The sequence below is a fragment of the Desmodus rotundus genome, chromosome 8 (assembly GCF_022682495.2).
Source record: "Desmodus rotundus isolate HL8 chromosome 8, HLdesRot8A.1, whole genome shotgun sequence".
Lineage (NCBI taxonomy): Eukaryota > Metazoa > Chordata > Mammalia > Chiroptera > Phyllostomidae > Desmodus > Desmodus rotundus.
This window is the reverse complement of record NC_071394.1, coordinates 27407002-27426245: the sequence shown is the minus strand read 5'-3', so window position 1 is coordinate 27426245 and position 19244 is coordinate 27407002. Positions and strand designations below refer to the sequence as shown.

The following is a 19244-nucleotide window of genomic DNA, read 5'->3' as shown; positions in this document are numbered from 1 at the left end:
ATAAGATGTTTTCTTATTATTTTATTGTTGGTGTTTAATAATTCAGCAGGAAATGTTCAAAAGGAAATGGAGACTCTATTTTGAACTTGAAAGCTGGTACTTGTGCATGAACCTTTCTGAAGTCCACAGACAATTGGATTCCCTCACGAGGAGCAAAGCCACAGCAGGCTGGTATGTGTAGGAAGTATAATGGGCAGGTAGGCACATGGGATGAGATTAGTCCCAAAAGTGAACCACACCTAATTTCCTTATAGAATATGACACAAAAGGAAAGGAAGGAGGTGAATGAGACCAGGCAGGGCACATGGGTGTTTGTAGGTCATGTGTTTTCTCAGTGAGTTAGGCAGGGCCTGTTCGCGTGCTCATGTCAGTGTTAGTGTCTTGAATTCTCAGTGCCACCCGTGTGTTTAAACAAGACTATGATCAATGCTGATAGACCTGAAATACAGGCAAGTACAAACTGTACAAGTATTAGAAAAAAGAAATATAAAGTGCGGGGTAGGCTATTGGGGAAAAGAATGAAAGGGGAAAGAAAATAATGGACAGCAACTTACACATACTTCCTCAATTAAATACTTGATCAGGAAGAAAGAATTGACAGCACATAAAGTAAATTAAGGGGGAAGTAGAAGAAGGGTATAAATAGTGATGGAAGGAGACTTGGGGTGGTGAACAATAATACAATATACACATGAAGTATTACAGGATTGTATACCTGAAACCTATATAATTTTATTAATATCGCCCCAATAAATTCAATTTAAAAAGAAAAAATAATAAGATTAGTATGATAACAAGGAAGGGTTTGTGGTTTTCAAGAGTTCACTTAAAAGGCAATATTATAAAAGTTGTAGTTGTCTTTTTTTCCTTAAGTACTTACTGAGATCTCAAAACTTGAGGCTAACAAATTGCCAAGGAAAAATCTGATGTGAAAGAAAATTGCAAATTATTCACTTTATCTTTGTATATCCAGTACATAGTAGATAATCAGTAAATACTGGTTGAATATTGAATGCATGCATAGATAAATATCAAGTTGAAGGTGATCCAGGGTATCCAATTCTTTTTTAATTGGGAGAAGCTCTTGTTTAAGAACTAGGCACGGTCACGTATACTGTCATAAGAAATTATCCTTGAAACCATGATAGAGAATTCCACTGAAATAAGAGATTGGGGGCAGGACGGGGGTGGTGTGGGAGAGGAAAAGGCTGAGGACTACCCTTGGGAATCCCTTTAGTTAGAGAACGTACATCAGTTGGGATGCTTTGGGTTATAAATGGCAGGAAATGCAAACTAAACTGGTTTAAGCAAGCTCATGTAGGTGAAAAGCTTGGGACCAGTGCTTCCCTCCATGTCACACAGCTGCAGCCTCAGCTCCATGCGCTGGCCGCAAGCAGCTTCAGTGCCCTCATTTTCTTAACTTCAAAGCCAGGGAGCAAGAGGCAAGGTCACTTTCCCAAAAGTATTGTGCCTCTTTGGTTTTCACTGAATCTCATGCTCTTCCCTACACCAACTCCAACTCCAGAGAGTACCAAACTTGAAAATCTAGAAAGTATGGCAAGTCCCCAGCTCTGGTTGTCTACGTTCTAGAAAAGTAGTCATTAGATCCCACCACTGCTGGGACACAGCCCCAGCTGGGGCAGTGCCGGCCTCAAGGGCAAAGTCTCTCTGTGTCTGAGGCACGGTGAGCTCCTGCTGCCCTCCTCAGTGCTCACTGAGTCTGCCCCACTTTCTTTCTTCTTCTTCCAGCTCCCAAATGTTTGCCTGACCATTGGCTTCCTAATTCTAGGCCATATTCCTGAGTGTTCAGTCATCTCCTTTATCTTGACTCTCCTGAGAATTCTAGGTATCCCATTTTTCCTACCCAAATAAAAAAGAGTAGAATTTGTATAATGGTTGGGAAGTTTCTGTGTGTTTGAACAGTGTATGTACAGTGACACAGGGGCTGTCAACATTTCATATTTGTGTTTGTCATAATTCAAGCCTAGAGTTTTTTTGTTATATTCCTTCTCATCCCAGTCAATAAATACTTCTGATTGCGTATCTCTGGGAAGATAAGAGGAGATCTCCATTGACCCTAATTAAGTTCTTTGAGACGAGATAATATTCTTAGCAGTATATATGTAAGGTATGTGTAATGAAAAATAATAGACTTCAAAATAATGAAAATTTTGACATTCTAATACTAGCTTTTTTAGGCAAAAGAGACACCAGTTTAACAGTATGATATCAGTATTTTGAAGTAGTTCCTGCATAGTAGAAATACCAATTAAGACCTAATTCTGTGTGTGTTAAATTACTTTGACAACATTTTATCGTATCCTTTACAAATATCTTTGTATAAATGAAAACTTATAGAATAAGAAAGATTATCTCATTCATCCATAAGCTCCAGGCAAATAGTTGTCTGGAGCTTATATAACCACTTTGTTCAGAGGTTTCTTTTTTTAATTTTTATTAAGTCATAAATGGATGTTGAATTCTGTTGAATGTTGTTTCCTTTTCTGCATCTGCTGAGATGATCACATGACTTTTATATGTCATATTGCTAATGGGCTGTGCCACAGTGATTGATTTGCGGGTGTTGAACCATCCTTGCATCTCTGAAATAAATCCCTCTTGGTTATTATGGTATAAGATCCTTTTAATGTATTGTTAAATTTAGTTTGCTAGTACTTTGTTGGGGATTTTTGCATCTGGTTCATCAGGGATATTGGCCTGTGATTTGTGGGTGTGTAGATGTCTTCATCTGATTTTGGGATCAGGATAGTGGAGGCCTCATAAAATGAGTGTGGGAGCATTTTTTCCGCTTCAATTTTTTAAAATAATTTGTGAAGGATCAGTATTAATTCTTTAAATATTTGGTAGAATTCTCTTGTAAAGCCATCTTGTCCTGGACTTCTGTTTGAGAGTTTTTAAATTACTGATTGAATGTCAGTACTCGTAATCAGTCTCTTCAGGTTTCTCTTTCTTCATGATGAAGTAAAAGTGGCTCTTACCAACACGTCCAGTCCCAGAGAGAGTGCCAGCATGTCTCACCTGTTCGGCAGATGCTGCAGGGTCGGTAAATGGATTTCCTTCACACACAGTCCGTGTGTGCTGTGTGCCCTTTACTGCACTGCGTTTTCACTGCGCACAGGGTGGGCCAGTCTGCGCAGGGTCCCTCAGCGGTGTCCCACCTACTGCCGTTTGCTGCGGCGGGGGTGGGGTTGCTCTTGTTATCGTGTCTCCATCTTCACCCTTCTCTCTGTGGTCCCCCTGTCACTTGTACAGAAGCTGTTCAGTCAGTCCTCATTTATTTTTCAGGAGCATTTCTCTATGTGCAGGTATATATGCAGTGTGTCTGCAGGAGGAGGTGAGTTCAGGGTCTTCCTAACTAGCATCTTGGGCCTTGTTAGAGCCTGAAACATCTTGTGTCCAGAAAGTAAAGACGTTCCCCAAAATCATGGAAGTATATCAAAAGGCCACAGGGACTGACGTAAAGGGGTTTCCATTGTCCCAAGCTGGTTCAATTTAAGCAACAAAGCAAATAATGATAGTATTAGATTATAACCCATAAAATAAAATAAAGTCCATACTGATGTAAATGAATAATTGAACTAATAACTGGGGTAGAAGGGACAGCTCTTTTCAATCATAGAATACTAATTGATAAATGTAGAAGAATAAGGAAATTGGAAATCAACATTATTGATTTGTACCCCAGTAATAATTATTCCATTCAAGAACCAGAGACGGATGCCTACAGTAGTGGGTAAAAGTTTGATGTAAAAAAGGATAACACATAATCTCCAAATATCTTCCCACAGATGTTTGTCATTTATGAAGGGAAAAATAACAACTTTATAGTGGCAAAACCTGTAAGACAGCCCGTTAGCCATTTTATCAGAGTTAATATGCCAGTAATAAAGCATCAATAACACATAACCAAAGACGATGCATTGAGAAAGGCATCGCTTCTCTGGTATTCTTCCCAAAAATGCATACCTCATTTTAATGAGAAATCATTAGATAAAAACAAATTAAGAGACATTCTACAAAATAAATGGCCTAGACTGTTCAAGAGTATCAAAGCTGTTAAAAAAAAAAAAAAAAAAAAAAAACCCTTAGGGGATCTATCACAGAATAAAAAAGACTAAGGAAGTTACAGCCAAATTCAGTGGGGACCCTACGTTGGATACTTGACCAGAAAAAAGATGTTAGTGGGCAGAAATGGCAAAATTTAAGTAAGATCTGTTGATTACTTAATAGTAGTATATCATTGTGAATTTTCTGATTTCAGTATTTGTACTGTGGTTACATAGCTGGGTAAAGAATATATGGGAACTGTATATTTTTCAACTTTTAGGCAAGTCTAATGTTATTTCAAAATTGGCGTAATTCTTTTAGAGGAAGGAGACTTGGAATAAATGAAGAGATGGCTTCTAAGGCCTTCCATCTAGCCATATTGTTCTATGGTACAGTGATGCAAACCAAGAATGGCAGATTTAAGTTCTTCACTCTCCTGTCTGTCAATTAAGAAATACATTGAGAAAGCTGAAAACAGGAGCAGATTCTAAACTGTCAATTCAGTTCGGTGGGACACATGCTAAGAGCCACTGCTGTCCCTAGTACTGTCCTGAGTGAGAGGGCCCTTGCCTCCAGGACCGTCACAGCTGACTGAAGCTTGAAAATGACGGTGTCTCCTTTCAGTCACTCAGATTCCTAAGGTCTCTCTTCGTTGGTATTTTTAAATAACAGAGTTGGAAAGTCTTGGAAATCTTTAAGAGAGTAAGAGCCCCCAAAATGGGCCCAACATTTTTCAATCTGGGTGTCTGATGAGATAGTGATAAACATTAAATCAGATAAGCGACCTAGGGAGCCTTTGATATTAAACACCGTGTCTCTGAGGGACCAATAGGACACTCACATGAAGACTACTGCCAGATAATTGAGTATTTCGTCGTAGGCTAGCACGAAGGTGCGTGTGTTAGAGAATGACGGGCGATGTAATTCAGACATTCCCTCAATGCTCATTTGCTGGGTCGTTGTAATGAATTAAACCTACCGTGTTTTTCAGACTATAAGATGCACTCCCCCCCAAATTTGGGAGGAAATGGGGGTGCATCTTACAGTCCAAATGTAGCTCACATTTACATTGGTGAAATATTATGTTATTTATGTTATTAAATATTTTACCACATTTTTTTGCTTCACAAATTTTTTTCCTATTTTCCTCCTCTAAAACTTAGGTGTGTCTCATGGTCCGAAAAATATGGTATATTTTCTCAATCCCATTAAGACAAATTGTTGAATAATTGGTGTATCTGTTTAGCAGATCTTTACTGTTGAGAAGTCTTAACTAGTTCAGGAAATGTAATGCAGTCAAGTTAGGAAGTTATGACTTAAGTGCAAATTCCATTGATAAAGATGAACTTTGATTCTTGGTTATTTGGAGCCCTGTTTCTATCTTCTTGTTTTGTATATTTTTTCTTTAGTCTAAGTGAAGTATTTAAAAGAAGAAAAATGTGTAAATAAAATGGAAGTCTAATGCTGTAATATATTTGATGAAAAAAATTAAGAAATTGATTTTCACCATCATAATTGCGACAACAGTCTTAGCCCCAACACTTTTGTAGATGTGATGTCTTGTGTGTATCTTATTTCTGCAGTGAGAACATACCGTACATATGAGGTTTTCAAGTCTCCACATACTTGAAAAGTCAATGTGGGTTCTGTACGTTGAGAAGCGTACACTGTCAGCCTAAGGTGTTTTTTAATCTTTCAACTCTTTTAAGGATCAAATCTTATTAGAAAAATAAGCCATGGGCATTACAAATGTGGTCTGGTGAAATTCAATATTCACAATGACAATTCAGAATAGGAGCTCCTTGGGGGAAAGTTAGCCCACCACTCTAACTTTGCATTCAAGTATCTTAAAGTATGCCGTTGGTTTTATGAAAAGGTTTTGATCTACACTTCTAGTTTAAGTTCAAAAGAAACCTACAGTTTAAAGTGTATTCCTTTTCTGGGTATATTTACTTTGAACTATAGCATATAGTTTTTCTCATAAATCTAACCTGCCACTATCTGTTTTTAAGACTTTGTAAACTTCAAGTGGTTATGATGTGTGAAGTTTGGATTAAGCTAAATTTTTTAGAAAACACATGTTATATATTTTGATTGTTTTGATTTTAGCATGAGCCAGTCAAAAACTTGAGTGTCTAGCAAAGTAATATACTTTGCTCTTACTGTAAGAAATCACAGAAAATTGCCCTTTCTCATCATGTTAACAATAGACAAATGAAGCAGCTGTTCTTATTCTTAATGTAGTTGTTTGAAAACGTGCACAATTTAATGAAAACGTCTCTACTCATAAAACTTAAAATGCTCACACATGGAAAAAGTCATAATGTTTTGGCAAATACTGCCTTGTTAGGAATGCGAATGAGGTCTACCTGCTCCGTAACTAAAATGCTGTATGAGTGTAATACTACGAGGGAAAGCCAACTGAAAAAGAAGACGCTGACAAAGGATGAATTCATGCTCTTTAAACATACAGTGGTTTTTGCCCAAACGTATTATTTGACAAGGGAGAATTAATATGTATGTCCCTCTCCATTTTTTTTATTTTTCAGGTGTAATTCTTGGGTCATCATTTCTACTCAGCATAAATGATTTGCTCCTCAAAACAAGTCTCAAAGAAAGAAGTCGGATTCTGATCGGCCCGTGCTGCGCCGCTGCCGATCTGGAAGCTAAGTGGTGCAAACACAGCGGCAACCCGGGCCCAGAGCAGTGCGTCCCCAAACTGTCCATTGCTCTGAGTGCAGGTCTGCTTCAGGTGTGTGCGGATTGGTTCCACTTCTCCTGCAACTTTTAACTAGCCCGTGCTCATTGTTTTAACTCTTTCACTGAATTTTAAATCTTGATGTGGTGAGAAAGGGTATTATCAGATTGCTGTCTCATTAAGTAGTTTTAATAGCTTTCTGGAGATGTAATTCACATACCACACAATTCACCTGATTATCGTATACAATTCACTGGATTTTTGGTACTGTATAGTCACAAAGTTGAGTAAACATCACTACAATTCACTTTATAGCACTTGCACACACACCCCTCCAACACCTTGTACTCATTAGCACTTGCTCCCCATTTTCCTGCTGTCCCCTTTCCAGGTTTACGCCACCACTGTTCTGTTTTTATTTCCTGTTTTATTCAACTCTTATGGCTATTTCATGTAAATGAGTGTTCTTTCGTGAGTGGCTTCTTTCACTTAACATCGTGTTTTCAAGCTTCTCTGATATTTTAGCAGATGCCAGCACTTCATTTCTCTTTCTGGCCCAATAACACCCCATGGTGTGGACATGCCACATATTTATTGTTTATCCACTTATCAGTTGATGGATATTTGGGTTCTTTCCACTTTGGCTATTATGATAAACACTACTATTAACATTTGTGTACAAGTTTTTATATGGACATGTTTTCCTTTCTCTTGGATACATGACTAGGAGTGGAATTGCTAGGTCATTAAACTTCTTTCTAATGTGCAGACTTTTCTCATAACAAAGTAGTCCAACTATCACAAGCACAGATTCATCAGCAGTATATAAGAAACATTTTCTAAAAGAAGATTCCTTAAATTAAATTTGAATGTCTGATGACTAACACTTGACATGTAAGTGAAATTGCAACCTTTTTATTCTTTGTTTAGAGCCAAGTATCCACATTTTCTATTTGGATAGATTTTAATGTATTCTTTATATGACTTGATAACCTCCAAATTTGACACAAATTCAAAAGCTTGAGAAATTCACAATTATAGAAAATGAAAATGACTGATTTGTTAATAATAGAGTTATGTTATATCAATATTGGAATATCTTGTTTTCATCTAAAAATTGTATTACCTCAACTGTTTCATCACTTTTTTTAAGTATATTTTATTGATAATGCTATTACAGCTGTCCTAATTTTCCCCCCTTTTTCCCCTTCCACCCTGAACCCTCTACCCTCCAGCATTCTCCCTCCCCCGACCCAGTTCATGTCCGTGGGTGGTACATGTAAGTTCTTTGGCTTCTCCATTTCCCATACTATTCTTAACTCCCCCATGTCTATTTTGTACCTACCAATTATGCTTCTTATTCCCTGTACCTTTTCCTCCCATTCTCCCCTTCCCTGTCCCCTCTGAGTTAACCCTCATGTGATCTCTATTTTTGTGATTCTGTTCCTGTTCTAGTTGTTTGCTTAGTTTGTGTTTTTGTTTTTTAGGTTCAGTTGTTGATAGTTATGAGGTTATTGTCATTTTACTGTTCATAGTTTTTTATCTTCTATTTCTTAGATAAGTCCCTTTAACATCTCATGTAATATGGGCTTGGTGATGATGAACTCCTTTAACTTGACCTTATCTGGGAAGCACTTTATCTGCCCTCACATTCAAATGATAGCTTTGCTGGATAGAATAATCTTGGATGTATGTCCTTGCCTTTCATGACTTTGGATACTTCTTTCCAGCCCCTTCTGGCCTGCAAGGTTTCTTTGAGAAATCAGCTGACAGTCTTATGGGAACTCCTTTGTAGGTAACTGTCCCCTTTTTTCTTGCTGCTTTTAAAATTCTCTCCTTATCTTTCATCTTGGGTAACGTAATTATGATGTGTCTTAATATGTTCCTCCTTGGGTCCAGCTTCTTTGGGACTCTCTGAGCTTCCTGGACTTCCTTTGCCAGATTGGGGAAGTTTTCTTTCATAATTTTTTCAAATAAGTTTTCAATTTGTTGCTCTTCTTCTTCTCCTTCAGGAACCCCTATGATTCAGATGTTGGAGCGTTTAAAGTTGTCTAAGAGGTTCCTCAACCTCTCCTTATTTTTTTGAATTCTTTTTTCTTCATTCTGTTCTAGTTGGATGTTTATTTCTTCCTTCTGCTTCAAACCATTGATTTGAGTCCCAGTTTCCTTCCCTTCACTATTGGTTCCCTCTATATTTTTCTTTATTTCACTTCATATAGCCTTCATTTCTTCATTTTGTAACCAGACTCAATCATTTCTGTGAGCATCCTGATCACCAGTGTTTTGAACTCTGCATCTGATAGGTTGGCTGTCTCCTCATTGCTTAGTTCTTTTTCTGGAGTTTTGATGTGTTTTCTTTCATTTGGGCCATATTTCTTTATCTGGGCCTACAGACTAGGTTGTCTTACAACCTAGTATGTTGTAAGAAGGTAGGGCCTTGGGTATTCACCAGGGCGGAGCAGCCCTCTTTGTTGTGTTGTGGTGTTGTATGTGGGAGAGGGGTCAGAGAGGGAACAATGCTGCTTGCTGGGCTCTCGCCCCACTTTCTGTCACTTCCCTCACTTCCCACAAGCAAATAGGGATTTTCAGGTGCTGATTACCAGGTGGGTAGGTTTGTGTACTTTCTAGGACCCCATGAGTCTCTCCAATGAACTCTCCAGTGAAGCTGGGAGTTTTTCCCACTACCACAACCCCCACAGGTGTTTACAGCCAGAGGTTTGGAGTCTTTAGTTTCCCTCACTGAAACCCTGGGTTTCGCAGTCTGTCTTGCTCCTGACTTGTTCCTTCCTGGCTTACCCGCACATGAATATGGGACCACCTGGTCAGCCAACCTCTGCCTCACTGACCACCTTGCTGCTGCATTCCCTCTGCCCTGGCTGCTCTTCTCGGCCCCTCCTACCAGTCTGGATGAATGTTTCTTCTTTATAACTCCTTGGTTATTGGGCATCCATGCAGTTTGATTTTCTTGCAGTTCTGGTTGTTTTTTGTTTTCAAATTGGTTGTTATCCTTCTTTTGGTCATGCAAGGAAACAAAGCATTTCTACCTATGCCTCCATCCTGGCCAGAACTCCTTTCATTGGTTTTCTTACTGACCTAGAGCTTGAAGTGGCAGGGTGGTATCCTAATAACTTACGGCTTTGTTCTGCTTTGGAGATTTTCTACACATATCAGAAATCTTCACATATTTAACAATAAGCATTTAGTTTTACATTTTGTCACCCAGATCATTAATCGTATTACCACTTTTTAAAGCCAGGAGAGTAATTCCATATTAAAAACAGTAACAGCAAAGCCAAAGTATATCATCTCTACATTATAAAGTCTCTGACTGTCTCTTAACAATTTAAAGGCTGGAGTAGAGTATTCGCCTTAACTTTTCACCCACCTCTATTTTTTCAGATCCAATAAAAATAATACTGATGAGACCATAAGGAGACTTAGTATCATATCTCTTACCTTCATGTGTGAGATGCCTTAATTCTGGAGAACAGGACCTATGTCTAGAATGTCTAGGAGCTTAACCACAGCTAGACAGCTAGTTTTTCTACCTCTCTATATTCTTTGTGTGTGTGTTTTATGGATTTTTTAGAAGGTTCTATTGCCTTTTATTCAGTATATTCAGAGAAATTTAATAGTATTAAAATTTAGAATCCATGATTATTATTACCCACTGGTCAGACTTCTGTTTTAGAGTGGTACTCCTCACGTGCAGAAAAAGGGAACTTGCTCCTCTGGTTAGAGACCATGACCTGCGCTCTGAAACCCTCTGGTAGCCCCTGTACAGTGATTCCCGGGCTGTGTGGGGCTGTGTGCGGGCACATTCTCACTGGGCACAGAAGTTGGGAGTCTTCTGAGTTTAGGTTCATTTAGCCTCTACATCACTTTTTCTCTCCAAAGTAAAAGTGCAGAGAAAAGAACCCTACATTCAGTGTGCATCTGTTTAATCTCATGACAAAGTTTAGGAAGCTATTCTGAGTTTATTATTAGTTCGTTAACATTTTGGCCTAGAAGACCCACATTTTCTTTTCTCAGACTGTGATAGGTGTTCTTTGCCCTCTTAGCTAAGTTAATTAATAAGTGTTACCTCACATTAATATAATTTCATCATCAATTTAGCATTTAAAATTGTTATTCACATAACATATGATGTAATTGATTTTGTTGTCTTTATATATTTACTAAAGCAATAGAATTATACTCTACAGGTCCAGTTACTTAGATACTGCAGTTTAGTTATTGTCAATAATTAAATTAAACATAATTGCTGTCTTGCATTAATTCAAGTGTGATTGTACCTAATTGTCTTCATGAAATGTTTGTATTTTAAAGCCACTAAAATTTTTCCTATGGTTTTAAAGGTTTTCTGGGGTCAAGAACATTTGAATTGTTTAGTTCTTCTACATGAATTACTCAGTGGATATCTTAATGAGGAGAGAAACGGTGAAGCTTCTGAAGCAACGCCGCATGTGCCACCTCCCGTGGAGAAGAACCAGACGTTTAAAAGCGAGCAAAGTTCAGATGACCTGCGGACGGGCCTATTTCAGTATGTAAGAGATGCTGGTAAGTAGTAACAGCTTCAGCATAAGATCACTTGAAAAGTACATGAATACCTGCAGTACAAGAGTAGTAAATTACCTTTCAGTATCTCTAAGGGAAAACTCTTGATTTGTTCCCATCTCAAACCATAGAAAAATGACCACCCAGTTTCTTTATAAATTTTTCTTTTATCCTCATAATATTTTTCTTGCTGTCATAAACCAACCTGTTTCCCTGCAAAAGCATACGATTAATTATACTTTCATTGAACAGAACCTTTGAGAATGCCTGGTGTCTATGAGGTCTTGTTCTACAATGAAACCGAAGATAGCCCAGGGATGATGTTATGGCGATACCCAGAACCTAGAGTGCTCACCCTTGTACGAATAACTCCCGTGCCCTTCAACACCACGGAGGACCCGGACATCAGCACAGCAGACCTCGGGGATATGCTGCAGGTATGTCGTTAAAATTAAAATATTGTGTGGGGGAGTGCTGATTCGATACTAGGAAGAGTGTTTGTGGAGTGTACCTGTTTTTTCCATTCACAGTATCGGAGAGAAATATACACATATGTATACACTCAAATATTTTAAAATATATGATGGAATAATATAATGCAGATTCGTAGTAGCACATGGCAGTTTGGGGAGTTCTCAGTTCTGTTCTTAGTCCTGTTGGTAGGTGGGTCCTGTGGTCTCTCAGACGAATAGCTGTCGTTCAGTCCACCACACACTTTGTGACCACCGACCGCATGCTCACGACTCCAGCGTTTCTGGAGCTGCCCTGTGAAATGGAGTATGTCCACATAAAGCCAGACGGATAACTAAGTTTTCATGTCATGTCCACAGCTGAAAATGAAAATGGCTTGGGGCTTGAGGTAGGCTAATAGGAAAACCATCTGACCAGTGATCATATTCTGTATGGTTTGGGAAAACTTTGTTTCTTTCCAGGTCCCTGAGTTTATTGTAAATGCCATTGTGGATATCACTCTGTTATCATTCTACTTACTAATATCCTAGGAATCTGAATTTCTCCTAAAATGTGTTTTTCTCTTAGCCTTGTACCTACTAATAGATGATACAACCAACCACTCAAAGCCTAGGAATCATTCCTGATTGCTCTCTTTCCCCAACCCCTGCATCTAAGTCACCAACAAGTCCTATCGCCTCCAGAATAGGTCCCTATTCTGTCTCTCTCCCTCTGTTTCTACCAGTACAACTTAAGTCCAAGCCCATCTTCTGTTCCCTATTACAGTAGCTTCCTAATTGATCTCTAGGATTTCATTCTTGACCTCCTGTAATGTATTTTCCAAACAGCAGCTAGAGTGAACTTTTAAAAACGTAGACCAGGTCACATCAGTCCCCTACATTACAATGTTATGCTGACTTCCTCTGCCTAAATTCACATTCACAAAATTCACATTCTTGTGTGGCCTACAAGGAACTGTGATCTGTGCCCTTCACACCTCTCTGACTACATCTCATGCCAGCCTCCCCCTCCCCCTTGTCCTGGAGCACCCCACTTCAGAGTTGTTTCCCTTGTCCTGTTCCCTGTCTTTGTTAGTCAGGTGCCAGCTCAAATGTCATACCCTGGCAAGCTCACTTTTTCCTGTACTACATTACCTTGTTTGACGTTCTTCATAGCTCTTTTTGCTATTCAGAATTGTCCTGTGCACTTATTTATTTCATTACTTATAGTCTTTCTATCTCTGCTGTTAGAACATAAGCTGCTTTTATGCCTTGGTCACTTATCCCCAGCCTCTGGTGCATAGCAATATTCACCCCTTTTTTTTTTAAATGACTGCTCTATACTTAATAAATCAGAGTAATAATACAAATCAGAGGAGAAGTTCATGATACCTACTAGCACAGGTAGTGTTGTATTCTTACTTAATCCTTTTTAATATTCTCGATCACGATGCACTAGTCGGATGTCCACCTTCTGAGTCGGTAGCAACGGTACAAGCTGGCATTTTGTCGGTGAGACAGAGCATGCAGGGTGCCTGCTGGCCAACCTGCTGGCCGTCTGCACTCCGAGTCTTTTTTTTCCTTATCGCAAGAACTTTTAAGTAACTTTACTTTGATTCTTAAATCCTCAGATTTGTTTTCCCTCCTAGCAATGGCATGTTCGTGATCACCTTCTCTACCAGTGTTCCTGGAAAAGTTTTGCTAATAAAACAGCAATATCTTTGAATCCTACTGTCTTATTAGACTTCTCTAAATGCAGAACACCTATGGTGTTTTCACTCAAAATGAAAATGCTCCTATGTCAAAGTTTCAGCCTTCTATAAGGGCTCCTTTCTGATTCAGGAGATCGGATTTACAGCTAGTGTTAATAAATGTATTAACATCAATCTGATGACTTCTAGTAATAGTATTGTATTACGCCAGATACAGAAAATAGGGCACTTTAGGTAGAAAGTATATTCACTTACGACATGCACTTCACCTTCTCACTGTCGTTGGAGAGGTTGGACAGCACCGTGGTGAAGAGAATGGACTACGGCCCAAATGCTGGGGGTCAAACTCTGGTTCTGCCACTGGCAAACCATGTCACCTTAGATAAGTCAATCTCTCAGCCTTGGGTTCTTTGCCTTGCCTTTTTTTAATCAATAAAATGAAGCTATCAATAGTGTGGTTGTTGTAGGCATTAATATTAATAGAACAATGCCTGGCACACGGCAAGTGCTATGTAAGGGTGAGGACTACCACTACTACTGTGATGACTATTACCAAAACTCTTCACACGAAGCAGAAGGAGCTGGGGCTGATGACTCCACAGGCCAGCTGGAGAAGGCCAGGGGATTGGGACAGCCCCAGGAGCCTGGACAGTGGACCCGGCAGGTTTCAGCAAGCAAGGAGTTGGTAGCAGAGAGGCCCTGCCACATTTCCTATCTTGTTGGAGAGATAGGACCTGAGATGTGAGCAGAGTTCAAAGACAGGGATGCTGGCCTGGTACCAAGACGTGGTTGCACTTACTGTAAATTGAAAGGGAGAGCTTGTTCCAGTGGTGAGCAGGAAAACCTGGGATCAACTGAGATGATTCTCAGCTGAGATGTCTGACAGAGCAGGACAGGCAGAATTTGCCATGCTGCTGAGCTCCTGGTCCAGTCCTCAGATGGCATGTTCTCGAACAACGATGTTGCGTTGGAACGTTGATGAGATGCTGTAGGACCTTAACTCCTGTTTATGTCAGTTAGCATGTGATGAGATTGGTTTCATTATCCATGGTTTTGCTGCAGTTCCAAGAACCTATTGATGTTGACTGAGAACTTACTACATACCCCTGACTAGGAACAGAATTTGTCCCAGGGATTGGGGAGCACCTCATCTGTCGAAATAACTCTGGGTTGCAATCTTAGAACCATGCAAACTGTTTTCTGTACCTGGAACTTCTGTTTAGAATAAAAAATGTGTTGTATGAATCACAAGTTTGATTTATTATGACAGTTTTTCCTTGAATACTTCCCTTGGCTTGCTCCTGGGGACTCAGAGACAGGCAAGAACAATGTCCACTCATACGAGGCTCTCAGTCTAGCAGGGACGTTTCTCTGGCCATCTGGGATAGAAGTCTCCCTAATTTCAGCTTTCAAGGAGAATGTCTCTGTTGTCAGAATCATTCTCGTGCTGTATGTGATTATCTCTGGGTCCAGAGGCACACCTAAGACATTGGACCACCGATCCTGAATTGCAGGGAGCTTTTGAAAAGAAGGCCCTTGATCATAATGGTGTCGTGCAGATGTCTTAGACAATAAAATCCCAACAGCTGACTGGCCTTGAGGCCTCTCCACAGTCTCCCGACCCCTCGGCCAGCTCACCTTTCACCCCCCTATGTATGGTCTATGCTGGGGTCCAATGGGTCTGCTCAGCATTCCCTGAACCAGCCGGTGACATCCCACTTCCACCCCACTCGCCCTTCTTTAGGGCAAGAGAAAAATCTCTCCTTTTCTGCTGAAATCCTGGCCACACTTCCAAACACCTCACCACATGCCATCAATTTCACAAAGTCGTTCCTGGACACCAGCTAACCACCTTCCTCTAAAGTCCTCTAACACTTCACGGCACCACTGTTATGCTATTTCTCATCCCTTCCCTTGCATTTTAACTATGTGTCCATATCTGCTCTCCCTCCTAGATTGTTGGTTTCTGTAGGAATGGTCATTACCTGCTTTACAGCATCCGCTGCTGTACAGATGCTCTGTAAATACGTGGAATGGATGAATGACTGCATGAATGGAATGCTCCTATTTCATATTATTCAAAAGTAGTACATTGTTTGTCATTATTTTATGCGAGCTATTGAGTGAGTTTTGGTTTTAGAAACTGAATTATGTCAGAATGCATTGTTATGCTTCAGTGGTATTATCTACCATAAACACACAATCTAATGTGATTACATTACGCAGGCTCTTGGTGAGGTCATTGAATAGTCTGCCAAGCCCACTGCCCCCTAGACAGAGGCTAGTTCTTAAAGACAAAGATAAGTTAATCTCCTTGGTTTTAGTCCTAAAAACAATTGAGTTTGGATAACTTTTCCTTCAGGACCATTTAGTTCATAAAAAACTGACCTTATAGAGTTCACTTATACAGAACCCTCGTATTTGTCTGTTTATGTATCTTTCTGTGATTGATAATGGGATTTATAAACAGGTTCCCGTATGACTTTATGGAATTTATTTTGGAATTGTAATGAAAACTATGGAAAACATGTCTATGATATTAAATCAAACTAAGCACTGGTTCTGACTAAAGACCCTGAAATTAATGTTCACAGAAAGCAAAAGGAGGTTATTTTGTGATCGGTTTGTTACATTTTAGGTGTTTATAGTATACTTAGGATCTGTAAGGTAGAGTAATGCCTTCGACCTAGAAGGAATGTTTTGTGGTTTAAATGAGCTTAAAAATAAGAAATTTCTGGCACTGCACCCAGTACGTACTAAGACGCGCTCCCTTCTCATCCTGCCGTGTGCACTGCCGACCGAGGAGTTCCTTTTGGAAGTACGCGCGTGCCTGGATTGTACGGTCTTAATCCATCCTCTGTAGTAGGACTGGTAACGGCTATTTTAATTCTCCATTGTTATGGGGCTTATTCTTTCTCTCTGAATACTGTATGATTATTATTTTCATATTTATTTTCACCTATGTGTTACACTGAATTTTTCGATATCTTCATTTGGTATGTGACAATAGGCCAAACTAAGTATCCTCTTCCCCCCAAGGTTCATACAAGTACAAAGCCTGAGCATTAAATTCAGTGGAAGCACTAAGGATGGGGATCACTGATGCAATTTAAACAGACGAGAACGGGGTTAAAGAAGTAAAATGGAGGATGAGTTTGGCACTGATAGCATATATGGATTAAAAGGAAAGACGTAAACACTAAAGCCAGGAATTTCTCTAATGCAAGAAATTTCAGAGAAAAAAGAAACGTTTAAGTAATTTAGGAAAAAATTAACATAGGTTCACAAAACTTTAGGAAAATTAAATAGACACTTAGATTCAGATCTATACTTTCAGAAAATGTGACTTTAACCAATGAGACAAATATATCTATCTGTTGTTTTTATTTCTGCTTCACAGCATTTCTTTTAACAAATAATGATTGAATATCTTCTCAATATCCGTGTAGGGACAATGTATAGACAGTGAGGATATAAAGAGGTAGATCTGTCCCAGCTCTTATGAGGTCTACAATATAATCGGAAAGAGAGGACATAATTGTATATGCAAGCTCGTAAGATAGAACAGCTGAATATACATTGAGATAGACCATCTGTTTATGTAGGATGGTGATGTCATTTGGGGGATTCTGACATCAGAAGAGTAAATTGAATTCATTGGGGGAAAAAAAGAATAAATTTGTTACTAAAGCTGTATGATTTCATAGCCCTTTCTCAGTTAAAAAGGCATTTTTAAGCTTCAGAATTTGGTGCAGAATTCTTATTTGAAAAAAGCATGACCAGCGTCCTTAAAGGATATCTTCACAAGGACAGCAGGAAGAAAAGAGGACAAAAGCAAGCTGTGTCATTTGTTTGTTCCTGGTGGAGAAGGAGAGCAGGAAGCCAAAGAAATCAGTGTGCTTGGGCCCAGTTTGCTTTTGTTTATCCAGTTCAAAAGTTAGGGAAATTAGTTTTTTAAAGTTACGCTAATATGATTATGAAAATCACATCAGAAGGATAATGAACAAAAAAACTGTGTCCTTGGAAACCAAGGCGAGTCTAAATGGTGGGGATCTGTGTTACTTTTCTCTGATGTGTTGTGATCCTGTTGTGAATTCAGCCCGGCACTCTGCTGGGTGCTTTGCACATGTAGCCTCATTAAGTCTTATTTGATTCTGTGAGGTGGGCGTTATCTCCACTTTATGAGTGGGGAAACTGAGGCTGAGAGAAATTAACTGGTCTTGAATCATGAAACTTAAAGTGAAAGAGGCAGAATTTCATCCCAGGTATCTCTGGCTCCAAAACCTATGCTCTTCACCCTATTTGTGAAACATTGGGATATTAGTTTTGTAGATGATATATTTGGGTGATAGTGAGCTACTATGTTGAGAAATGTGAAAAGAAGGGAAATAAAATTACCCTTTTACCTCAAACCATTAAATAATGAAACAATGAACCAGACCAAATATACTCAAAATGACTTTAAGTAAAAGGACTCCCAGACACACAAAATGGATTGGGGATATCTCAAGGAAGAATGTTTCCTTCAGAAGGAGAGGTGGTCAGTTCTAGAAGCCTAGGAGGTTCAAGGAAGCACTTTTTGGCAAAAGCCCTACTGGCAGCATCCAAAGAAATGGTACCCAAGTGTCTGATTTACCTGGTAGCTAAATCCCCTTGATGGAGATGAATATAGCAGCTGTCAAATGTCTATGTCCAACATTCAAGTCATCTAACCACACAAACAACTTTCTAATAGCTTGGGCCCCAGTGCCCCCGTGCCCTCTGTCTCTGACGGAAGCATCATGCACCGCTCAGACCAGTGTCCATCTCCAGGCTCCTTGGCAGTTGCACATCTCATGGTAAACTAATAACTTGGCATCTGATTTGTGTATCAGTCTCTGGTGAACTTTGTGGCATGACTCATTCCTAAATCTAGCCAGTGCTGGGACACCAATGCAAATATTCTGAGACTATGAGGTCAATTGCCAGATCTTGAATCATGGAGAATCCATCATGCTAAGTACCTGCCTTCCCAGCAGGCTGGCCTTTCCCAAATGATATCTTTATTGAGGCTGTGTCACAGGCCTTTTCAAACAAAAGTCTGCTCTCACTACCGTAAAGAGTTGTGAGTAGAAGAGATAAAACATGTAAAATAAAGCACCCAGCACAGTGCCTTACGTAGTTAAAGGCTCAGTAAATTATTATTAAGGCACTCGATACAGTGGTAGCTGCCATCATTATTACCGTCGTCATTAGCCTATCAGTGGATTCAAGGACCTGGATGCTACCATGTTAGACCAAGGAAGACCTGTGTCTGAGAAAGTTGTTTTTTGTGTTTATGGGCTAGATGTCAAGGTCATAATAATTCTTAAGAATGCTGATGTGATTGCATGTGATGAATGGGCTGCTTTCACTGACTGGGAACAGCTACTATAAGAGACACCACTTTCCCACAGCTACACAGTCAAGTGCCCTCCAGGCACTGTGTCAGCTACAGTCCTATAGCTTGCAGGTTGCAGAAACCCCACTGAAGCTGGAGCTGGCTCAGCAAAGAATAGAGGGATCTAGTATCAGGGTACAATCTAGTCCCGAATGCCAGGGGCCTCTAGAAAGACAGGGCTAGGAATACTTGCTTTACCCTTCCTTTTTAACAGGGTAGCTGTCCTCCTCCCCTCCTCTTCAGGCCACCTAATAGTCTCCCTGCAGCTCCCAGAGCTACCCAAGTCACATTTACAAGTCCAACCCCCGGTCCAGTTCCACCTTCCTGATTGAACTAGTTTG

The 19244-nt window shown here is 39.7% G+C and overlaps 1 protein-coding gene across 4 annotated transcripts in view; it reads left to right on the top strand.

Annotated features, from left to right (window-relative positions):
* The window catches only part of VPS13B (vacuolar protein sorting 13 homolog B), a 669566-nt gene that overhangs the window by 514636 nt on the left and 135686 nt on the right, over nucleotides 1-19244 (top strand). For all 4 annotated transcript variants that reach the window (XM_024572260.3, XM_024572257.3, XM_045181664.2 and 1 more), the window contains 3 exons: nucleotides 6618-6820; nucleotides 11125-11326; nucleotides 11576-11760. In XM_024572260.3, the coding sequence (XP_024428028.2) occupies nucleotides 6618-6820; nucleotides 11125-11326; nucleotides 11576-11760 (590 nt within the window). The remainder of the gene's footprint in view (nucleotides 1-6617; nucleotides 6821-11124; nucleotides 11327-11575; nucleotides 11761-19244) is intronic.